This window comes from Palaemon carinicauda, chromosome 37 (genome assembly GCF_036898095.1).
Source record: "Palaemon carinicauda isolate YSFRI2023 chromosome 37, ASM3689809v2, whole genome shotgun sequence".
Taxonomy (NCBI): domain Eukaryota; kingdom Metazoa; phylum Arthropoda; class Malacostraca; order Decapoda; family Palaemonidae; genus Palaemon; species Palaemon carinicauda.
The window spans coordinates 63700570-63723643 of NC_090761.1; the positions used below are offsets into that span (position 1 = coordinate 63700570).

The 23074-nt window shown below is 42.1% G+C and overlaps 1 protein-coding gene across 1 annotated transcript in view; it reads right to left on the reverse strand.

Annotated features, from left to right (window-relative positions):
- Positions 1-1472: 1472 nt before the first annotated feature.
- Positions 1473-23074, reverse strand: part of LOC137629341 (carbohydrate sulfotransferase 11-like) — a 24581-nt gene continuing 2979 nt past the window's right edge. The window contains exon 4 of the mRNA XM_068360597.1: positions 1473-2190. Within this exon, the coding sequence (XP_068216698.1) occupies positions 1684-2190 (507 nt within the window). The 3' untranslated portion in view covers positions 1473-1683. The remainder of the gene's footprint in view (positions 2191-23074) is intronic.

Genomic DNA, 23074 nt, shown 5'->3' on the forward strand with positions numbered 1-23074 from the left:
TCGGGAGACTGATGTCCGTCGGAAGACCGTTGTCTGTCCGCCGGGAGACTGATGTCCGTCGGAAGACCGTTGTCCGTCAGGAAGACCGTTGCCCGTCGGAAGACGAGATCAGACTGCTGTCCATCTGCACCAAGGCGGAAGATCAAAGAAAAAGGATTTGTAGGCTGCAAAAGGAGATTCAAAAAGGCGCCTCTTAGCACCCTTATAGGGAGATGAGAGGCCCTTACGACGAGGCGGACGGTGGGCCTTACGGCGAGGGAGGCCAACAGCAACAGCAGCAGAAGAATCCTCCGAAGAGGAGTCTCTATGAGTGTACTCTCTCGCGAACGAAAGAGAAACACTTAGTAGAAGAGACTGGTCAGCCAGTGACCTAAAAGGAGCAATCCTCCGAAGAGGAGCTCCTGCAGTTGCCCAGCCCATTGAGCGAAACTGCAGGTGTGACCGCTCAGCACCGAGAGCATAGTCGCACGAAAAAAAAAGGCAAGAGAAGAACCCCCCAAAAGGGGAAAAACTCAAGCCTGGACAGGAAAAACTTCCCTCGGAAGGAAAGTTACCCGCCCAAGGAGGCAAGCCTCCAGAGAGTTCTAAAATGAACTGGAGAGCTGTCCGTCGTCACGGGAGTACTTCCAGTCGAAGGAGACACGCCCCTGACGAAAATACAAGGGGGGAGGCAGCAACAGCCGAATCCCCAGGCCTCAACAAGACAGCTCACACCGTTGCCATATTACAGAAACGAACTAGATCGGTAACTGGAAAAAAATAAAACAAAAATCATTAGTACACATTCATTCCCCCGGAAAGGCTCCGAAGAGGAATCCCGAGGGAAAGGAAACAAGAATTACACAACAGGCACGTGCCCTCACAACCACTTACACTAATGGAAGGATAGCTGTAACCAAAACAGAATTATAACAATTATAATTATGTAACTATGTAATTATGTAATTTAAAAATGAATGAACACTAAAGAAAGAACGAAAACCCCGAAAGGAATCGTTCTACAAGCTGAAAAAAACAACTACAATTAGATTCATAAACTAATCGAGACAAACGTACGGCGTAGCAACCCCCCCACACGGAAAGGAAGCTACAAGGGCGTAGTAACACGCAGTAAAAGGGTGAACGACCTCAAGAGAGAGAGAGAGAGAAAGACCGAAGTCAAACTCGATCGCCACCCATAAAATACGCCGTGGTGGCCAAACTGCCGAGGACACCACGTAGATATCGTACACTACACACACAAATCTGAAAAGGAAACTTACTGATTTCTATACTCAAATCTATATACAAACATGAAAACATGTTTACATATATACTGAGTAAAAGAAAAGTAAGCAATTAAGTAAAGACAAAACAAACAATGGCTGCCAAGAGAGGACCAAGACAGAGACGTCTGTCACAGTCTGAGCCAAAAGTGAAAGTGAGCATTCATCTGTGTGTGAAGGGGGGGGGGAGGGGTAGCTAGCTACCACTCCCCTACCCCCCGCTAACTAGCGCGGGGGTAATACACCCTCGTTAAATTCTAATGGCTCGCCATTTCAGCTGCGCTAAAAGGTAAACCCAATGTAAATAGCGTGGTTTGTATTTCGGTTACGGAACAAAATTGCTTTTACAATGAGAGATTAGATAAAAAATATATGTTTACATCTCAAAACTAAAAACTAAGTACTTTTTTTTTGTTTGCTAATCATATTCAAACATCTGGAAATCTTTTTGATACGCCTTATACAAAGCATCAACCTGCCTCTTAGTAAGCTGTTTCTGGTAATCCTCCCATAAGGTGCTGTCAATCCTCCTGGCAGTTCTCGAAGTATTTGGAAAATGCAGATCTTCTGGAGCATTTATGAGTCTCAAGAACCTTTCTGAATCTTCTTCGAGGGTCTCGAATTTGGCTACGACGTCGTAGTTAATAGCGCAAGGATGACACAGAGAAGTGTAAGACCTCCAGTGGTCTTCGCTGGTTTGTCCTTTCCCAAACGTGAGGAAATCTACAAATTCAGTCCACTCGATGTTGGTTAGATTTGCTCCATATCTCCGTTTCTTGACGTAAGGGAGAACCTCCTTTTGTGCGAATGCCATGCCAATGTCGCCTTTGATTTTGTCTCTGTAGGCAGAGGCGAGTCTATGGAAGGGGTGGCGAACGACCATGAGTTTGGTGTAAGTTTGTAGTTTGGTTTTCAAATATTCAGTCTGAGAAAAAAAGAAAAAAAAAGAAATAAGGTCTTCCAATCTAGACTAATTTAAACTTTGTAAAAACTTTCCTTTTATAAATATTAAATCTGAGGAAATAAAAAGATCTGGTCTTTTAATTTATGCTATAAGATTTGCATGTGATAATCACTTTCTTCTTACATGTATTAAACATGAGAAAATGAATAAAGACATCAGGTCTTTCAATGTAGACTATAAGATTTAATATGTTGTAATTACTTTCCTCTTTCAAGTATTAAATCTGAGAAAATTATATAAAAATCAGGCTTATAGGATTTATACCAGTCGTAATTATCTTCCTCTTACAAGATGTGCTAGTAGGAATTTCAAAGCTAAATTTGTTCAGCCTTGCAAGATGACGTTAAATAAAAATTTCTACTGCACATTTAAAGTAGTATTTTAAATAATTTGAGATATTCGAAGCAACTTGTGCAAAATAAACATACAAATGGCAGAATTATAACTCGTGGTCTGTGAGAATAAATCTAATAGAAACTTCCTTTATTATTAATATTGAGCATCTAATACAGGGGTCGGCAACCTATGGCACGCGTAGTGCTAGTCTATGGCACGTCATTTGATTTGAAGGAGCAAAGAAAAAATCTAAAAAGATACCCAGAGAGAGAGAGAGAGAGTATTGTGCATCATTAATTGTATCTTTATGCTTTACTTTAGAATTTGAATTACCAGCTATATATATATATATATATATATATATATATATATATATATATATATATATATATATATATATATATATATATATATACAGTATATATATATATATATATGTATCTGACTACATTTCCTTCCCCATTATATGTGCCAGTCAGCACAATTACGATATTGGATGCCATAATCCTGGATCAAGTAATTTTCCCGATCAGGTCTTATTGGGTACTTGAGTATGGTCCCATTTATATTTCCTTGAGATGTTAATTACGATACCTGAGTGTGGTCCCTGTTGTTTCAGTGAGTCTTTAGTCGCAGTACGTAATATTCTTTCTAATTAATTGTCACTATGGCTACTGCAAAAAAAAAAAAAAACTCAAGCTTGATGTCTGCCTATTTCAGTAATCATGGACAAATGACTTTGAATTTATTCAGCAAAATTGTCGTACTGTCTGAGCTCTCTGCCTCGGGAATGTCGTATGTCACACATCGTGTATTAAGCCACAATTTGCAAAAAAACATAAGCAGGCTTTCAATACTAGTTCTGATAACGCTGAGACTAAGAGAAACAAATACGTTATTCTTAAGGATAAAAGACATGCCTGTCTCAGCTAGAACCGCGAGAGATGTATTTTCGAAATTGACAATAATGTAAGTCAGCAGCAAACGGTTACTTTAACAAGTACACCTGTGCTCAGTGTGACCCTGGATGAAAGCCTGGATATCAATGGTATTCCCTGCTTGGCTGTCTTTGCCAGGTATAGTGACACAGAGGTACACTAGGAGCTGAGCTGTCTAAAATCTATGCATGGCACCACCGAGAGACAAGACATACTGAAGGTTTCTGTAACCATTTTGAAAACATAGGTGTAGACATGGGAAAGATCTTACAATTACAACAGATGGTGCTCCTGTTATGTATTATTATTATTATTATTAATATACAGTGGTACCTCTACATACGAATTTAATCCGTTCCACAACTGACTTCGGGTGTCGAAAATGTTTGGATGTAGAAACGAATTTTCCCATAAGAATATATTGAAATAGGATTAATCTGTGGTTGAGCCCAAAAACCTATGATAACTCCTTAATAAATTACTACACATAATTACACATGACAATATGCACTCTAAATTAGATAATAGACATGTAAAAAAGAATAATTATCAAGAAATAATAAATAAGAAACAGGTTTTTAGCGTCACTTTACCTTAGAAAGTCCAGCGCAGGTGTCGGTCTTGCTACGCAGAGAGGAGACGGACGGGCGGCGAGGAGGTAGAGAGGGTGACTACGATAAACGTACACTACCGTAACTTATTCTAACTTACACTAAGTGAACTTTAACCTAACTTAGCTTATTTATTTCTTTTTATTTTTATATTTTATATTTTTTTTACATTTTATTTTTTCTTTTTTATAATTAATTTTAATCACTTTCACTCTCTACACTTAAAATTGATTGAATTTTTTTCTCTTCACTCTTTGCCATTTTCTTTGAACCACTTCCTTCCTCTTCATCACGAGTTTGCTTCGTATTTTTTTTAAAGAAGCTATTGATAGAAAGTTGCTTGGTACAGCTTTTCAGAATGTTTCGAAAATGAGTTAGGCAAACATCATCGAACTGCGCAACTACACGACAAACCTGCAATTTTTTTGGATGGTATTTGTCGATGAAGTCGACCACGTCTTGATATTTTCCTAACATCTCTTATTTGCTCCGAATCTAACACATGTTCTACCTCCTTGATCCCTTCCTCGTCATCACTCATGTGCTCAGACATAGCATGGAGTTCCTTGAGCTCCTCTGTAGTAAGTTCGTCGTGATGTTCGGCGACGAGTTCCGTGATGTCATCTGCGTAGACCTCCAGACCCATGGACTTGCCAAGGGAGACTATTTCCTCTACGTCTTCCGCTGTACCCACCACGGGATCAGGTTCAGGGTCAAAAACCCTCGAAATCTCGGGGAGAAACTGCATCAGGCCAAAGCTTCTTCCAGGCAGAATTGAGGGTTCGTCGAGTTAATCCCACCCAAGCCTGATCTATGATCTTCAAGCAGTGCACGATGTTAAAGTGGCTTTTCCAAAATTCACGCAAAGTTAAGTTTGTGCTTTGCGTGACATTAAAGCACTGCTTGAATAGGCGCTTGGTGTAGAGCTTCTTGAAGTTCAAGATGACTTGCTGGTCCAGGGGCTGGAGGATAGAGGTGGTATTCGGTGGAAGATACAGCACCTTTATGAACTTGAATTCTTCGAAGAAATCATCTTCAAGTCCGGGGGGGGGGGGGGGGGGGGGGGGGGGGAGCGGGTGCATTGTCAAGGCATAGCAGGCACTTCAAAGGCAATTTCTGCTCATGAAGATACTTCTTCACAGAAGGACCGGAAACTTGGTTAACCCATTGGACAAGGGACTGCCTAGTGACCCAGGCCTTCGAGTTGGATCGCCAGAAAACATGAAGCTGGTCCTTATCCACATTCTGTGCCTTAAAGGCCCTAGGGTTCTTCGAATGGTAAACCAATAAGGGCTTGACTTTAAAGTCCCCGCTAGCGTTGGCACATAGGGCAAGAGTCAACTGATCCTTCATTGGCTTATGCCCAGGCAATTTCTTCTCTCTGGCGGTGATGTAGGTTCGACTGGGCATCTTCTTCCAAAACAGCCCGGTTTCATCACAATTGAACACCTGCTGCTCTACGTAGCCTTCTTCCTGCACGGTCCTTTCAAAGCTCTTCACAAAGTCAGCTGCAGCCTTTGTGTCCGCACTAGCAGCCTCTCCGTGGCGAACAACTGAATGAATCCCGGACCGTTTCTTAAATTTTTCAAACCAGCCACGAGATGCCTTGAAATCGTCTGAGGAAGGTTTGGTTGAACTCTCCCCAGCATCACCCCCAGAGCTCGCCTCCTTCAAGTCAGTGAAGATGGCGTGCGCCTTCTCGCAGATGATAGTTTCGGTGATGGTGTCGCCAACAATCTCTCTGTCCTTGATCCAGATTAGCAGAAGTCGTTCCATCTCTTCTATGACAGGGCTACGACGTTTTGAAATGATGGTGATCCCCTTAGAAGGTTTCACTGCTTTAATGGCTTCTTTCTGTTTTAAGATTGTCGAGATCGTCGACATATTTCGGCCATATTCTTCTGCAAGTTCACTCACGCAGACGCCACGCTCATGCTTTTCAATAATTTCTTGCTTTACTTCTAAAGAAAGCATTTCCTTCTTCCTTTTCTCACCACTACCACTACCACTTGCGAGACTAAGCCTTTTAGGACCCATGCTTTACGTAAATAACCGTAAAAGGATGTACGTAAAAAATCACGATTAAAATACAGTTAATAGCAGAACGCACAGGGCACAACCACACGAAGCCGACGAGAATAGAGGAATGACCCAAGCCACGCTAATTGAGGGTCCCTCCGAGGTCGAAGTGCTGCCTTCTATCGGCGGAAATAAAAAATACATCCGGCGCTATGAGTACCATCTACGCGTACGGGTATTGTTTGCTTCGGGTGTCAAAAAAAAATTCGGGTGTAGAGTAGGAACGTGTTCGAATTGTACTTCGCGTGTCGAAAAATTCGGATATAACCGGTACGACGAAAATTGCTAACTTCGTGTCGAAATAAAATTTGGGTGTAGAGTCGAAAAATTGCTCGAATTTTACTTTAGATGTTGGAAAATTCGGATGTAGATAAGTTCGTGTGTAGAGGTTCCACTGTAATTATCATTATTATTATTATTATTATTATTATTATTATTATTATTATTATTACTAGCCAAGCTACAATCCTAGTTGGAAAAGCAAGATGCTATAAGCCCAAGGGCCCCAACAGGGAAAAATAGCCGAGTGAGGAAAGGAAATAAATAAATGATGAGAATAAATTAACAATTAATCATTCTAAAAACAGTAACAACATCAAAACAGATATGTCCTATATAAACTATTAACAACGTCAAAAACGGATGTGCCATATATAAACTATAAAAAGACTCATGTCAGCCTGGTCAACATGAAAACATTTGCTCCAACATTGAATTTTTGAAGTCCTACTGACAAGGCTGATTGAGGGTATACTCACAGTATATTGCTGGTCGACCTGTCCCGGGAGCGCTCCCACTGTGACACCTTGATCCACGCTAATGAGTGACCACCTGCTCTCCAACCCCCGGCCTCACCTCTCCACCACCACCACACACGACCGACACTTCAAACCACCAAACAAACAACCCACAAACATTCCCCTCTCTCTTTTCTTTTCTTCCAATAAAACATACAATGCCATATTAAAAAGGTCACTCAAAACTAGCAATATCTAAAACCAAAACCTTTATAACTACAATTCCATAAAATTTCAAGACAAAATCAGCCACGTTTAAAACCTAGACTTTCTTGTTCACACAAGACATCTAAAATAAAGATCCATCAATCATAAAATCTGTGAGTGAACACACCAACAAGACAACACTCAACCAAGCAACAACATTTAGATCTCAATATTCCCAAAACGACCGGTACGAAATACAGTAAGCAACTGATCACCTGATACCCCCCTTTTTGTCAGGCAATTAGCAAGCTGGGATTATCCTGGTAACCATTTGACTTGTTTTACGTCATTTTTTAACATCTCCTTTATTGCCCCAAGATCAATTCTCAATCTTCTATCATCCTGGTAACCATTTGACTTGTTTTACGTCATTTTTTAACATCTCCTTTATTGCCCCAAGATCAATTCTCAATCTTCTATCACTTAGCAGTTTAGTAGAATAAATAGCCTCCACCAAACTCTTATTATCCACATAACCGACAACAGGAACTACAGCACTGGTGTCAATTTTCATCAACATTGATCTAAGATAAAGTGCCTCCTCCAATCCTTCCAACAATGCTAAAGTCTCAACCGCCAAGGTCGATCTAACTACCCTCTTTATCTTATTTGCATGCCAGGTAAGAGGGCTTGATCTATTCCCATCAGTAATAAAAATAACAATACCCAAAGAACTACTAACCCCATCAGGTAAATTAGCCAATGATGCATCAGTAAAAACATACAAAGACCAAGGATTATCTATGCATGGGAACAGAATATAAGACTCACTCTCTTGTAGTCTTCTCAAAACATTTCTAGCCTTAACTAAATCCTCCACGGTTGCATGATTTACTCTAGTTGAAAGCTACACCATATCGAAAGCCATATCAGGTCTTGAACCCAACACAATCCAATTGATTGCACCTACAATAGACCGATAACTTGTCTTCTCAAGTGCTGAAAGTTCCGCACCCCTTTGCGAAAGCCTTTCTTGATCTAATCCTTCCATCTCCACACTATCAACATAACTACTTTGATCAAACAAAATACCCTGTTTACTTTGCACTATTCTAAAACCCACATAAGAAAAATTACCTCCCTCAACCCTACCGGCAAGAAACCTCTCTCTCAATGGTTCCATAACTTCCTCCCTAAAAACACTCGTACCCGCATGCAAAAAGTCATCTATGTGAGTAACCAAAATGCCTTCAAGTTTTCCCTTTCCAGACAATTTGTAAAATAAACTTGGCTCAATAACACACTGTTGACATCCTAATCTTTGCATCTCCTCCCTAACACTCAAATAAAATTGTCTGGAAGCATCTCCCAAACCATAGAGGCACTTTTTTAGTTTCCACACCACACCCTCCACTCTCACCTCACAAGGAGGATGAATGTATACATCCCTCTCGAGGTCCCTTCCCTGAAGAAAAGCGGATTTAATATCCGTAGTTCTTATTTCCCACCCCAAACTAGCTACCACTGTCAAAAATAATCTGATGGCACTCTTACCCACTGTTGGGGAATCGCTCTGAAAAGTACTTTCTTCCTCAAAACCCCTCGCCACCAAACGTGCTTTTATCCCAGAATCCTTCCTAGTCAGAATCCACCTGGTTGAAATACACTTCTGACCCCAAAAAGGTACCTCCTCATAAGTGCCAAAGTCAGGTAGTCTTTTCAACTCTGCTTGCTTTTCTTCCTGACACTCCGACGTGTTCTGTTTGGCTTTAGTAAGAGTTGTAGCATATATTTTTCAACAATCATTCTCTTGCCTTCGAAGTCTAATCTTAGGAACTGAACGATTCTCACTTTCGTTTTCTGCTCCAACTGGTACCTCTGACTGCACCTCTCTGCTTTCAACCCCATTATCAGTAGTATCGGCTTCCCTCAAATCTGACTGAGCAGACTATGTCAAGTCCCACTCCACATCAACATCACCATCTAACTCCCCATCTTTATTACTTAAGTTCCCAGCACCATCAGATTTAAATTCCACACTGAACTCCAACCCCTGCTTAATAAGTCTATTTGGTGATACTCTGACAATTGCACCCCCATGCCTTACAAAGATCAACCTACCATTCTGACAAATCACCTTCCCAGGCCCAAGCCAACGATCATGACCCTCCCGTTTATAAAACACACAATCACCAGGCTGGAAAATTTGCTCTGCCACCCTAACCTTACTCCTCAGAGCCCTCCTCACTCTCTCCTCGGCTTCTGTCTGTATAAAGGCCTGCCTAGATGAATGTAGAGCACTAAGATGCCTTGCAAAAACCTCACTGGTGGTCTTGCCCTCTAATGCAGGAACCTTATCAGTCATAATGTTTGGAAGGTTAGGGTTTTCCCCAAAAACCAACTGGTGACTGCTAAAGCCATTTCACATCTGGAGGGAATTTCTTGCCATATTTGACCACTTCAACAACACATCTATAGGAGTTCGAGGATATTGAACTTTTAATTTAACAAGCATCATGTCAGTAACTGCATGTATTCGCTCACACAACCCATTCTGAAACGGACTTTCCGCAGCTGTTGCGTTAATCCTTACATCTAAAACTGAAGCTACATCCCTCATCTCATCTGAACTGAATTCCCCACCATTATCATGCAATACACCCTCCATAACCCCAAAAGTTCCCACCCAAAGTTTCATTATCTGATCAATCACATTAGTGGTTTTCTTCCTATCTATGAAAGCTGACTGTGTGTATCGAGACCACATATCTATAAGATAAAGAATCCATTTTCCCTCCAGCCAATGTTTCAAATCCAAGGCAAACAACCTGATTAAATTTTTTTGCCATGGGCAAAGCAACCACTGGTCTCGGTGGAGTTCTCTTAAATTGCTTACACAAAACGGTAAAATTACAGTTTCAACCATTATAGGGAAACTGGAATAAACATATATTTGTTGCATCAGAAATATGATATTTTCATTAATAAAATAAATTTTTGAACATACTTACCCGATAGTTATATATATAGCTTACGTCCCCGACGTCAACGGCAGAAAATTCGAAACTCGCGCCAACCGCCAGTTGGATAGCCAGGTGTACCACCCCTGCACCCTAGCGAGGTACCTGGGAACCATTCCAGTGACCCTCATATATTCCATGCCTCTAGTCTCTAGAGGGGAGGAGGGTGGGACTAAAATTATATATAACTACCGGGTATGTTCAAAAATTTATTTTATTAATGAAAATATCATTTTTAAACACAAGACTTACCCGGTAGTTATATATATAGCTGATTAACACCTTTGGTGGAGGGTTAGAGACAGCTAGCATATCTGGAATTCTACTTAAGAGTTAATTAAAACAAAACTTAAGGGTTCGTACCTGATAAGGAAGCTGACTTCAATGATACTCTGCCTCATTATGTCTGCTAGCCTTATGAGACCCAGCGATCCTCCCAGGGGGCTGAAGATCTCGAAGGGACTGTCAAACCGGTGTCAAAACCTCATCATGACAGAACCTCCTCCAATAACCAATTCTGGGTGCTCTCAGGGCACAAACATGACCACCTGACAAAATCAATGATTGTGGAAGACTGACACAATCTCCACAAACAACCATAAAAACAATTAAAAGTACCAAGAGAAGAAAAGGTTATTGGGATTATGGGAACATAGTGGTGGATCCTTCACCCACTATTGCACTCGCTGCTACGAATGGACCCAGAGTGAAACAGTCCTCATAACAAGTCTGAACACCTTTCAAATAATACGACGCGAACACGGATTTGCTCCTCCAGAAGGTCGTGTCCATTATGCTTTGTAGAGATCTGTTCTGCCTGAATGCAGCCGACGTTGCTACCGCTCTGACCTCATGCGACTTGACCTTTAAAAGCCCAAGGTCTGATTCATTACAATGAATATGAGCTTCCCTAATTAAAAGCCTGACGAAATAAGACAAGGCATTTTTAGACATCTGTAAAGAGGGCTTCTTGACTGAACACCACAAAGATTCAGACTTGCCTCGTAAATCTCTTGTTCTCTCCAAGTAGCATCTTAGAGCTCTAACTGGGCACAAGACTCTTTCTACCTCATCTCCAACCAGATCCGTAAGATTTGGAATCTCGAATGCTTTAGGCCAAGGTTGAGAAGGGCGTTCGTTTTTGGCAAGAAAGCCTAACTGCAAAGAACAGACAGCTTTGCCATTACGAAATCCAACGTTTTTGCTAAACGCATGAATCTCGCTCACTCTTTTGGCCGTCGCAAAACTGACCAAAAATAAAGTCTTCATAGTGAGGTCTTTCAAGGCAGTTGAACCCAGTGGCTCAAACCTGTCGCTCATGAGAAATTTCAAAACAATATCCAGATTCCAGGTTGGCGAATCTTGGTTCCAACATTTTGAAGTCTCGAAAGACTTGAGAAGCTCTTGTAGATCCTTATTGCCAGAGAGGTCAAGGCTTCTATGCCTAAACACAGTAGCTAACATACTCCTATAGCCTTTGATAGTAGAGGAGGAGAAATTGCATTTCCTTCGAAGATAAAGCAGGAAATCTGCAATTTGAGCTACAGAGGTACTGGATGAGGAAAGAGAGTTGACTCTACACCACTCTCTGAAAACCTTCCACTTAGATTGATAGACCTTGATGGTTGAAGTCCTTCTTGCTCTCGCAATAGCCTGAGCTGCCTCCTTCGAAAAGCCTCTAGATCTAGCGAGTCTCTCGATAGTCTGAAGGCAGTCAGCTGAAGAGCGTGGAGATTTTGATGCAATCTTTCCAAGTGGGGTTGTCTGAGAAGATCTGCTCTTAGAGTTAGAATTCTTGGGGTGTCTATCACCCATTCCAGTACCTCTGTGAACCATTCTCTTGATGGCCAATAGGGAGCCACAAGGGTCATCCTGGTTCCTTTGGATGTCACAAATTTCTGTATTACCCTGTACAGGATCTTGTAAGGAGGGAATGCATAGAGATCTAGATTGGACCAGTCCAAAAGAAACGCGTTTATATGGACTGCTTCTGCATCTGGAACAGGGGAGCAATAAGCCTCTAGCCTCTTCGTCTTTGAGGTTGCGAAGAGGTCTATGCAAGGACGACCCCAAAGACGCCACAGGCTCTTGCACACCTGAAGGTTGAGGGTCCACTCTGTTGGAAGGATCTGATTCCGTCTGCTGAGACTGTCTGCCATAACGTTTTTCTCCCCTTGAATGAAACGCGTGAGAAGAATAATGTTTCTCTCTTGCCCACATCAGGAGATTCCTTGACGTCTCGTACAGAGATATCGAGTGCGTTCCCCCTTGCTTCGAGATGTACGCCAATGCTGTCGTGTTGTCCGCATTGACCTGAACTACTTTGTTGGTGACTAAAGCCTCGAAACCTCTGAGGGCTAAAAGAACTGCCAATAACTCCTTGTGGTTGATATGCAAAGATTTCTGGGGTTCTGTCCAAAGACCCGAGACTTCTAATTTGTCTAGGGTTGCTCCCCATCCCGTGTCCGAGGCGTTGGAGCATAACACAAGATCTGGGCTTTTCATTGACAAATCGAGACCCTCCTGGAACTTGTCTGATTCCTCCCACCACCGAAGGCAGACTTTGATGGGGTTCGTGATAGGAATGGACATCGATTCTAAGTCCCTCTCCTTGTCCCAATGGCTGTTGAGATGGAACTGGAGAGGACGAAGGTTCAGCCTTCCCAGTGGGATGAACTGCTCCAAGGAGGAGAGGGTTCCAATCAGACTCATCCATTTCCTTGCCGAGCAAACTTCCTTGCTTTGAAACGAACTCAGTTTCAACTTGGCTTGCTCTATCCTTGAGGGAGACGGAAAAGCCCGAAAAATCTAACTCCGTATCGTCATCCCCAAATATAGAATCTCTTGAGATGGAACCAAGAGAGACTTTTCCTTGTTTACCAGGAGACCTAGTTCTTCCGCAAGGTCCAAGGTTGTCTGAAGATCCTTCAGGCAGTGATCGTAAGAGTGCGCTCTGAGAAGCCAGTCGTCGAGATACAGGGAGGCTCTTATGCCCCTTGAATGTAAGATCTTTGCTACATTCAGCATGAGCTTCGTAAAGATCTGAGGCGCTGTGCAAAGACCGAAGCATAGGGCTCTGAATTGGAAAATGTCTCCCATGAAAACGAACCTGAGGTAGGGTCTGAAGCTCGGATGGATGGGGATGTGGAAGTAGGCGTCCCGAAGGTCCAATGAGACCATCCAGTCGTCCCTCCTTACTGCTGCTAACACTGACTTCGAAGTCTCCATGGTGAACTTTGTTTTGATGATGAACCTGTTCAGTGCACTTACGTCCAGAACTGGACGCCATCCCCCCGAGTTCTTGGGTACCAGGAATAGCCGATTGTAGAAACCAGGTGAACGGATATCCTGAACCTTCTCTATGGTCCCCTTCTCTAACATAAGAGACACTTGGTTCGAAAGAGCTTGTCTCTTTGCCTCCTCTCTGTATCTGGGAGAGAGATCCACGGGCACTGAGACCAGGGGAGGGCTCCCTTGAAAGGGGATCTTGTAACCCTCCCTCAAGATCTGAATAGACCATTGGTCTGCCCCTCTCTTCTCCCACGCTTGCCAGAATTTGAGGAGTCTGGCACCCACTGCCTGAAGGCGAAAGCAGTCAGACTCTGCTTCGCCCTGCCCTGAAACCTCTTCTCTTACTCCTTCTAGCATCAGGTCTGGAGCTACCCCTACTAGAAGATCTTCCTCGAAAGGGCTGGGAAAACTTAGGAAAAGTATCTTCCTTAGACTTGCGGCTGACAAAAGAGGAAGGTAAAGCCTTTCTAGTGGACTTGGAGACAAGATCCTGAGTGGCCTTCTGAGCTAAAGCTGCAGAGATCTCCCTGATAAGTTCTTGCGGAAACAGTAATGGAGAAAGAGGAGCATATAAGAGTTCGGACTTCTGGAAGGGAGTCACCCCCGGCGAAAGAAAAGAGCAAAGTTGGTCTCTTTTCTTAAGGATGCCTGCGGAAAAAAAGAGCTGCAAGCTCATTAGCGCCATCCCTTAAGGCCTTGTCCATGCACGACATCAAATGGACCAGGGCAGAGGTATCCCCCTCTTAAAAAGCCTCAACTTTTTTACCCAAGGCCCCCAGCGTCCAGTCTAGGAAGTTAAAAACTTCAAAGGCCCGAAAAATTCCTTTGAGAAGGTGGTCCATTTCTGAAGTGGACCAAAAAATTTTGGTCTTCCTCATGGCCGACCGACGAGGAGCGTCTACGAGGCTTGAGAAATCTCCCTGGGCAGAAGCAGGAATCCCCAAGCCGAGAACTTCTCCCGTCTCGTACCAGATGCTCGACCTCGAAGCCAGTCTAGCTGGAGGAAAGGAAAAAGACGTCTTTCCTAAGGCCTTCTTAGACTGTAACCAGTCACCCATTAATTTCAGAGCTCTCTTGGACGAACGTGACAGAACCATCTTAGTAAAATGGGCTTTCTTAGAGGCTTTGCCTAGAGTAAACTCAGACGGAGGAGAGCGCGGAGCTATAGGCACATAAAAGTCCGAAAACTCTTCCGTAAAAACTTTCATAAGTTTTTTAAGATCAGCCGAATGACGGAAAGAAACAGAGTCCTCGTCTTCTGAAACGTCATCAAACTCCAAAGGAGAAAGCTGTGCTTCTACTTCCTTCTCCAGCGACGTTCCTCCGGGAGCAGTAGGGTTAAGAGCGGTATCAATATCAGAAAAAATCTGAGTGCCAACCGCAACAGAAATAGGCTCATTGCGAACAGTAACAGGCGGCAGAGTCGCGTGCAGCTCAACGGAACGCTCGCGATCAGCCCGATCAGAGACGAGAAGTTCCTGTACATGAACCGCATCGATGTCTTGAAAAGGATAAGGTTCCTCCTCGTAATCCAAACTAACATCCGAAATATGACCAGGGAAAGGACTTTCAGGATCATATTCAGAAACACGCTTGCCGTCAACTACTGGCAAGCAATCGGTACTACGAATCGCTCGTTGTTCAGCGACTCGTTCAACTGTAACCATCCCAGAAATGCGACCTGAAGGACACTCACTAAAGTAATTGGCAGAGAGGGAAACTTCCTGAAGGATAGGACGTTTGGCAGCCTGTTTAAAAGGACGTTCGGTAGCCTGTTTGCAAGGACGTTCGGCAGTCTGAACCTGAGGATCGGCAGCCTGTTCAGTAGGAAGTTCAGATACCTGAGTCGAAGGGCGATCAAAAACCTGTTTAACAGGACGTCCGACGTCTTTCTTAGAAGAACGCACAGGCACACAGTCTCGATCACGTTCAATAAAAGAACCGTGGACTGCGGACTTAGGACAACGATCACGATCGCTTCCTAAAGGCCGTTCGAATCGGCTAGCAGGAAGCTTCGAACCCCGAATACGAGGCCGCTCTGAAACATGTCCTGACTCACTTCTCCGATCACGATCGCTGATACGAGATTTGTCGCTGCGCTGGTATGATTGCATAAAGGAAGAGAGCCTGCTTTGCATGTCTTGAAAAAAACAAAGTCAGGATCCGAACGTTGTGAAATCGGCGATGAGGGCATAACGTTCTCCTCACCGCTAAACGGAATAGAGCGCCTAGAAGGCGAAATCCAGTCTGAAGGCTACTTGGGAGCTTGGAATGAGGTAAAGCCTGGACCTGGGTGCCCAGAAGGATCCTTGGAAACGTCCAGAGTCCTAAAAGGACGTTTGGTCGGGGGGCTTTCAAAAGGCTCTGGAGAATCCCAATGACTGCATCCAGGCTTAGAACTAGCAGGACGTCAATAGGCCGTATCATAGGATCTCTTAAGAGGCCTGGAAGCGAGCTTCCAACCTCTTTTAGGTAAGGGGTCATCCGAAGACGACGAAAAACACTTAACCTCACCTTTCCGATGGTGAGGGCGAACGTCCTTGGAGGCGCCCACAGGTATGTTCGAGGGGACGTCTGCTCGTTTGTTAAAGCCTCTCGTCTCCTTTCGCCTTTCGACATTCCTTCTCCCAGGGGTTGGGGAGCTTGGAAGAGGTCTAGGACTAGGAGGACGACAGACACGAGCAGGCGCACCCTCCACTGCACTTGCACTTGTACCTTCACCTTTCAAAAGACGCACATCGGACATCAACTGTGTCCTGTCCGCAGCCAAAGATTCAACTTTAGCGCCAAGAGCTTGAATCGCCACTAACATATCCTTTAGTGAAGGTTCATTAGCAATTGCAATAGTGGGATCAGGATCTACCACTACAGGTGAAGGAATAGGATCAATGACATGGGAGGAGGAAATATCTTTAGAAGAGCGAGAAGAACTACGCCTGTATTTATCAAAATCAATCCATTCATGCTCTGACAGCAAAACACATTCGTCACAGCGATCACCTAAATCACACTCTTTACCCCTACATGCAACACAGAGAGAATGGGGGTCAAGAGAGGCTTTATCCATACGGGTCTTACACCCACTAGTCACGCATAACCTAAAAGTAATAGGGGGGGGGGGGGGGGGGGGGTGGCCATTTTGAAAATTTTAAGAGAATTCAGACAAGCAAAGGTCAAAAATCATCTAATCCAAACAAAACCAAGAAATATCCAAAGCGAGATAAAAAACAAGCGGGAGTCAATAACCAAAGATTTGTACTTCACCAAAAAAACGATCAGTAATGACGGAGTAGAATTCACGTGTCACCGCTAGCGACGGCAGGGAATATATGAGGGTCACTGGAATGGTTCCCAGGTACCTCGCTAGGGTGCAGGGGTGGTACACCTGGCTATCCAACTGGCGGTTGGCGCGAGTTTCGAATTTTCTGCCGTTGACGTAAGCTATATATATAACTACCGGGTAAGTCTTGTGTTTAAAAAGTGTAGTTCCAACGGATGTAACGTTTAATTTGACGGCAATCCATCCGATTTAGAGATTTACTATGTAATTGGAGTTAAAACAACAAGTTGTTCCAGAATGCAGAAAGACCCTACTTCATCCCAACAATTATGGGGGACACCAGGTGGGAACCGGGGTTTTGGGTGGGGGGGGGGCATCAAATGATATTTGCAATAAATGAATACTTATCCTTCCACCACCCCTCCCCCCATACCCCTACCTAGCCCTACCGGGGCACTACTGAACCTAATAAACCCACCTAACCTAGCCTAGGGGCCCTGTACCCCTACCTAGGCCTACCGGGGGGGGGGGGGGGGGGGGGCTCCGCCCCCCCTGCGACCCCCCCCCCCCCCCCTTACGGCCACTACCTAACACATCCATCAAACCAAATCCAAAGTGATTGTACTGCTGTATACATCATTATACTATCACCATTATAATATACTCTATAAATTAATGAAGCTTACCTTAAACTGTTGGTTCATAAAGATGTGCTGCTGCTTTGAGGAAAACGTGAAGCCGTTGCGAAGGTTCCTTGACATGCAGGACAATTTTTATTTTGTAAAATTAAATTGTCTCTCTGGCACAAATCCACTAGTTTTTCAATATTCCCCGAATAAGTTACAACAAATTCATTGTAAGTTAGGAAACAGTCAGGACAAGAAGATGGAATTTCAACTTCTTGTGCAACATGAGATGACATGCTTGCTTTGGCCTCCATGTCTAAGAACGAAATGAAATGCCTGGGTAAAATAATGTATTGTCGCGCTGTGATTGGCCAAACATGTATGACGTCATAGTGGATAGGCGCTGTGATTGGCCAAACGTGTAAGACTTCATAGTGGACTAGTTTCTCTGCGGATTATAGTGGTTACAGGGCTCATTTGAGCAAAAACAAGACACAATCAACAATAACAACAGAATTAGAAAAAATCTGGGAGGAAGACATGAGTAGCGTGAGTTTGATCGTCGATATATAAAGAACTAGGCATTTGCGACAGATAATATACAGAAATACTACAAAAGACTTGCTTTACTCGGGAAATATATTATTATAATAGATTTCCCATAATGGTTGAAACTGTAATAATACCCACAAAACACAGTTATTCTCAATTCTCTCCAAATCACGGGCATACTGTTCCCGCCAGATCCCCGCATCCCTCAACAAAGCTTCCAGCTTGCTCTGCCTCGGGTGAGCAAACTGTCTATGCAACTTTAATAGGGTCTTTAATCTTTCAGAATCTGAAAGCTCATCAAGTTTTACCGAGTTTACATACTCAACATTGACATCATTATCAAGAGGAATACAATAATGTCCACAAGAAGTAATATTCAAAACTATTGGTTTGCCTAAAATCTCCGCAGAGTCGTTTTCGATATCCATCTTTACCTTGGCAGTTTTCATAGCCTGCCTTGATAGCAACAAAGGAATGTCAGAATCAACTGTGTCAGTTTTAATTGTTACCTTATTCCCAACTAAGGAAGCCGGTAGACTACACTCCCCAAGAGACTTCATCTGAGTACCCCCTCCAAATTTGAACACCCTATTACTATCTGTGGTCTCGACTAACAACCTATCCTCCTCACTCAATGTACTCAAATAACCCTGAAGCCATGTTTTACCACAAACGGTACTTGAACATGCACTGTCTAAAACAGCACAGCTACCTGCCTCAATCCCAAATCTTGCAATCTTGGATTTATCAAATCCCGCGAATAACACTATACTCTCATCAGCACTAGCACCCACTCCACACTCATTAATAACTTCATCAGACCCTTCACCCTGACTAGTTATGTGTACACGGTTTAATCTTTCCCAACTATCTGGGCAGTTTCACAAAATGTCTAAAAGAACCGCAACTTTTGCAAGTTAAAGGTCGACCATCTGGTCCAGTTGGGTTCACAGGCTTCTCCCCACGCTTGCCAAAACCAGAGTATCTACTTACACCCCTGCCACGCCCAGTCTTTGTGTCATCATTCCATGGTCTAAAATTCCTTTGTTCAGAAGCTATATAGGTCGGTTCTAACTTAATAACCTCCGAATCCTGGCTAAGCCTATTCCCTCTCCTATGAATTTTTTTAGAGATCTCTTGGCCTGCTCATACAATGTGCTTTTCTCTTGATAATTCATACCAGAGATGACTAGCAATTTCTCTGCTTTATTCAACCTTGCCTTCCTCAGCAATTTGAATGCAAGAATTTCAGATGGCAATTTAAGAGTGTCAGTTTTAATTCGATTGTACTCGAGATCAAAATTAGTGATAAATTGACCAATATCCTCACTAGAACCTCTGCAATAGTCCCCGAAATCTTCAAACTTTTGCAAATTATCCTCCAACTCATCCTTCCCAAACTGTTCATCTAGAAATGTAATCAAATCCCTAACACCATCAACACCCTTTAGCGTATCCAAGCTTAGATTCTCAAAAACTTTCTCGCTCAAATTAAAATCATCAGTCTCGGGCAAACTCAAAGCCAAGACAATACCCCGTTTCTCCTCTTTAACATCTGTTACCACTTGCCAAGCCTCTACTTCTTTCTTAAACAGAGAATAATTTTTATCTCTCCTAAATTGTGGAAGTGGAATTTTACCAGTCGCCATCTCAACACAATAATACAGTTAAGCCTAAGTCACCTAAATCACAAAAAATCTGTTCACTTAACACCTTAAGGCTGCGTTTACACCAAGCGAATCGAATTGATTCAATTCATGGAGAATCATTTGACTCGAGTCATTTTGAATCAGTATAGTTCCAACCTACTAAATCTGATTAACAAATCATTCAGTACCAAGGCAGCCTTCGAGGGGTATGGACGTCTTTGCTGTTGCAGAAATAGCATTGTTGCTGTGGCTGAGAAAGTGTAGACGGAGGCGGAGACAATGAATATGGGTGCATCCAATAAATTCCAGAAGACCTGAATTTGGGAGCTTTGGACATTTGTTCCCAGATTTAGTCAATAATCCGGAGAAGTTTTATGACTTCTTTAGGATGACCACAGAACAATTCAAGATGTTGGTTGAGTTGATGGGACCCTCATTCAAGAAGCAGAATACCAATTACCGTCTTGCAATTCGACCTGACTCGCCTTGACTGATGAAAAAATGGGACCACGCGCATCAGTGATTCTGAATCGCCATGAATCTCCATGATTTGAATTGACTCGATTCGCTTAGTGTAAACGATTCCATTGAATTTAACGTGGCGAATCATGAATTGGGATGATTCTCCATGAATTGAATTGATTCGATTCGCCTGGTGTAAACGTAGCCTAACACTACAGCAAACAACAACACAATTAGACCTAGCCCAGCCTAACCTCAACCATGAAATCAACATCAATGCAACCAGCTCAGGTCTATAAGGTTAGCACCAAAAAACTCAATATCCACACTTTAAATAATTAGGCTATACACTATTCGCACAATGGTCCACTTTATGAAACAATCCTCCACAGAAAACGCAGCTAAAAATAAAGCACTACCACCAAAGACTATATACTGAAGGAAGATAGGAAGGCTCAAAATAGAATGTTAATACGCTAGCTGGCAACTCCAAAGTGAACACAATAGTTTGGTTGCTCCGATTTCAGATGGCGTTGTAGGTATACTTCGTTTGTCGTCTGTTTGTTTATATTCAGAATTTGACAGCTGACTCAAACGAAATCATGGCGCCGACAGTAAAGAAGTCACACAAGTGTGTTTGTGTGCTATAAACAAAAAGAAACCGATCCTCATTTGGTATTTCACAGGACAAAGAATGGTGAGTACAAACAGTATGATATATGCAGTATGTGCTGCTAATGAGTAAGCCCCACTGATATTGGATGTAAGATTAAGGCAAGGCATCCACAGTAAATCTCTTTTGTTTTTCATTTTTTGTTGGCTTGTATGCTACCTTATTTCTATTTCCAACCCCCTTTTGTTTATTTTTGTGTTTGATACAATTTTGTGTTATTTTGATCCTTTTGATTGTACATTTATTAGTTTATAATACTAAACTATACATGAGTGCATCATGCTTTTCCATTTCAATAAAAAATAAAATACAATTGTGTTTTTATACACCTAATATCTCTCCATCTTACAGTGGCCTACAAACTGTAATTAAATGTATGCCTACACATAAGCATTTGTGGCTAAGTTTAACAAATCAGATATACAGTATGTTTTAATTTATTCGAATGTGGTATTGTATAGAACATTTAAAAATGGTTTTAATATACTGTACAATACTTAAATTTGCAAGAAAATTAACTAAATCATAAGAGATATAGCTATTGAATTTCTAAAAAATAGACCGAGAAAATAATTTGCAATTTAGTTACCTAAAATTTAAGAATATCATGAATATATGCGTAAGATATACTGACATAGTAATGCAAATTATGTACAAATATGTCGCAAAATTTACAATCGAATTCCATCCTATATACCTGTAAGCATTACCGCTCTGAATGTTTGGCTGCTCGCTCATCAAATGGAGCCATTCGTTTTGCATGGGAGTATCTGGCATCTTTTCATAGCACACTCATTTGTGTGTTAAAAGCCTGAGCCTTCCTATCTTCCTTCAGTATATAGTCTTTGCTTCAAACCACCAAACAAACAACCCACAAACAAAGGCCTTTACAAAATGACTGAGGATAAAATTGGGCATCCCATTCTGAAATTACATTGCATAGTTCACCAAGAAATTTTTTGTCCCAAGATCTCGAGCTCTGTTCTCAGAGTGATAAATACTGCTACAAAAGTAGTAAATTTTCTTATTGCACACTCTTCTCTTACGTACAGACAGTTTCGATTTTCCTTTAAGAGTGGACAGTGTGTACAAAGAAATACCATTTCAGTATAGCGTTAGGTGGTTATGCCATGTAAAGGTATTGGAGAGATTTGTGGGATGCTTTAATGAAATCAAAATTTTCTTATCAGAAAAAGGCCAAGACTGTCATGAGCTGGAGGACAGATTGGATTGTGAAATTTGCTTTTATCAGACATCACCAAACATATAAATGCAGGAAAAACATTGATGGATTTGTATGTTACTTGGAAAGCAATTGTTGCAAAGCTTGAAGTTTACCCAGCAGATATCAAAACTAGTTCTTTCCAATATTTAAAAAACCTAAAGAACTTATCTGCAATTCATCCTTCAACAATACTGACCTTCAGTTGTACAAGCAAGAATTAGTGTCCGAGTTCTCAATCAGATTTCAAGATTTCCAATACATGGGCCCAGTGTTGTCATTTTTAATCAGACCAGAAACCATTAATTGGAGTGATTTAGATATGACTCTCTTTGAGTGGGTGGAAACTGAGCAGTTAGAAACGTAGTCTGGTGACTTTCAGGCCTCATCATCGTAGTCAACTAAATTCTAAGATCTTCGAGAAATATTAGAAACTAGTAAAAATATGATCATGCAGCTTCCATTTTAAGGTCCTAGCCATCACTGCCTGATAAATTCAACTGCATGAAAAAAAGTAGCTTCTGCTTTGCTACCATCATAAAGATCCACATATCAGTGTGAGCAGATATATTCAAACTTATATAAAGCACACCCTCAGGCCCCATCGCAGCAGGATTAAAACTCAAGGTGTCTAAATATTCATCTGAAATTTTAACTTTGGCCTTTGGAAAGCAAAGGCAAGAATTGCATTGATATCGAGAGGTATAAACTTAAAATATAAGATTTCTGTTACAAAGAATACTATACATACATACATATACCAAGGCACTTCCCCCAATTTTGGGGGGTAGCCGACATCAACAAAGAAACAAAAACAAAAAGGGGACCTCTACTCTACGTTCCTCCCAGCCTAACAAGGGACTCAACCGAGTTCAGCTGGTACTGCTAGGGTGTCACAGCCCACCCTCCCACACTATCCACCACAGATGAAGCTTCATAATGATGAATCCCCTATATGCAACACAATTATTAAGTTTATGTTATGCATGTTCAGGAAAACACATTAAGATTAAAATGATCACTAAATACTGTAAAATTGTAATTTTTAATTTTCTTATTTAGTGCTAAAAAATAACAACTGGCACGCAAGGTAGTAAAAAGAAATGGTAATAATTATAAAGTGGAACAATGTGTTCAAAAGGTTGCCGACCCCTGATCTAAA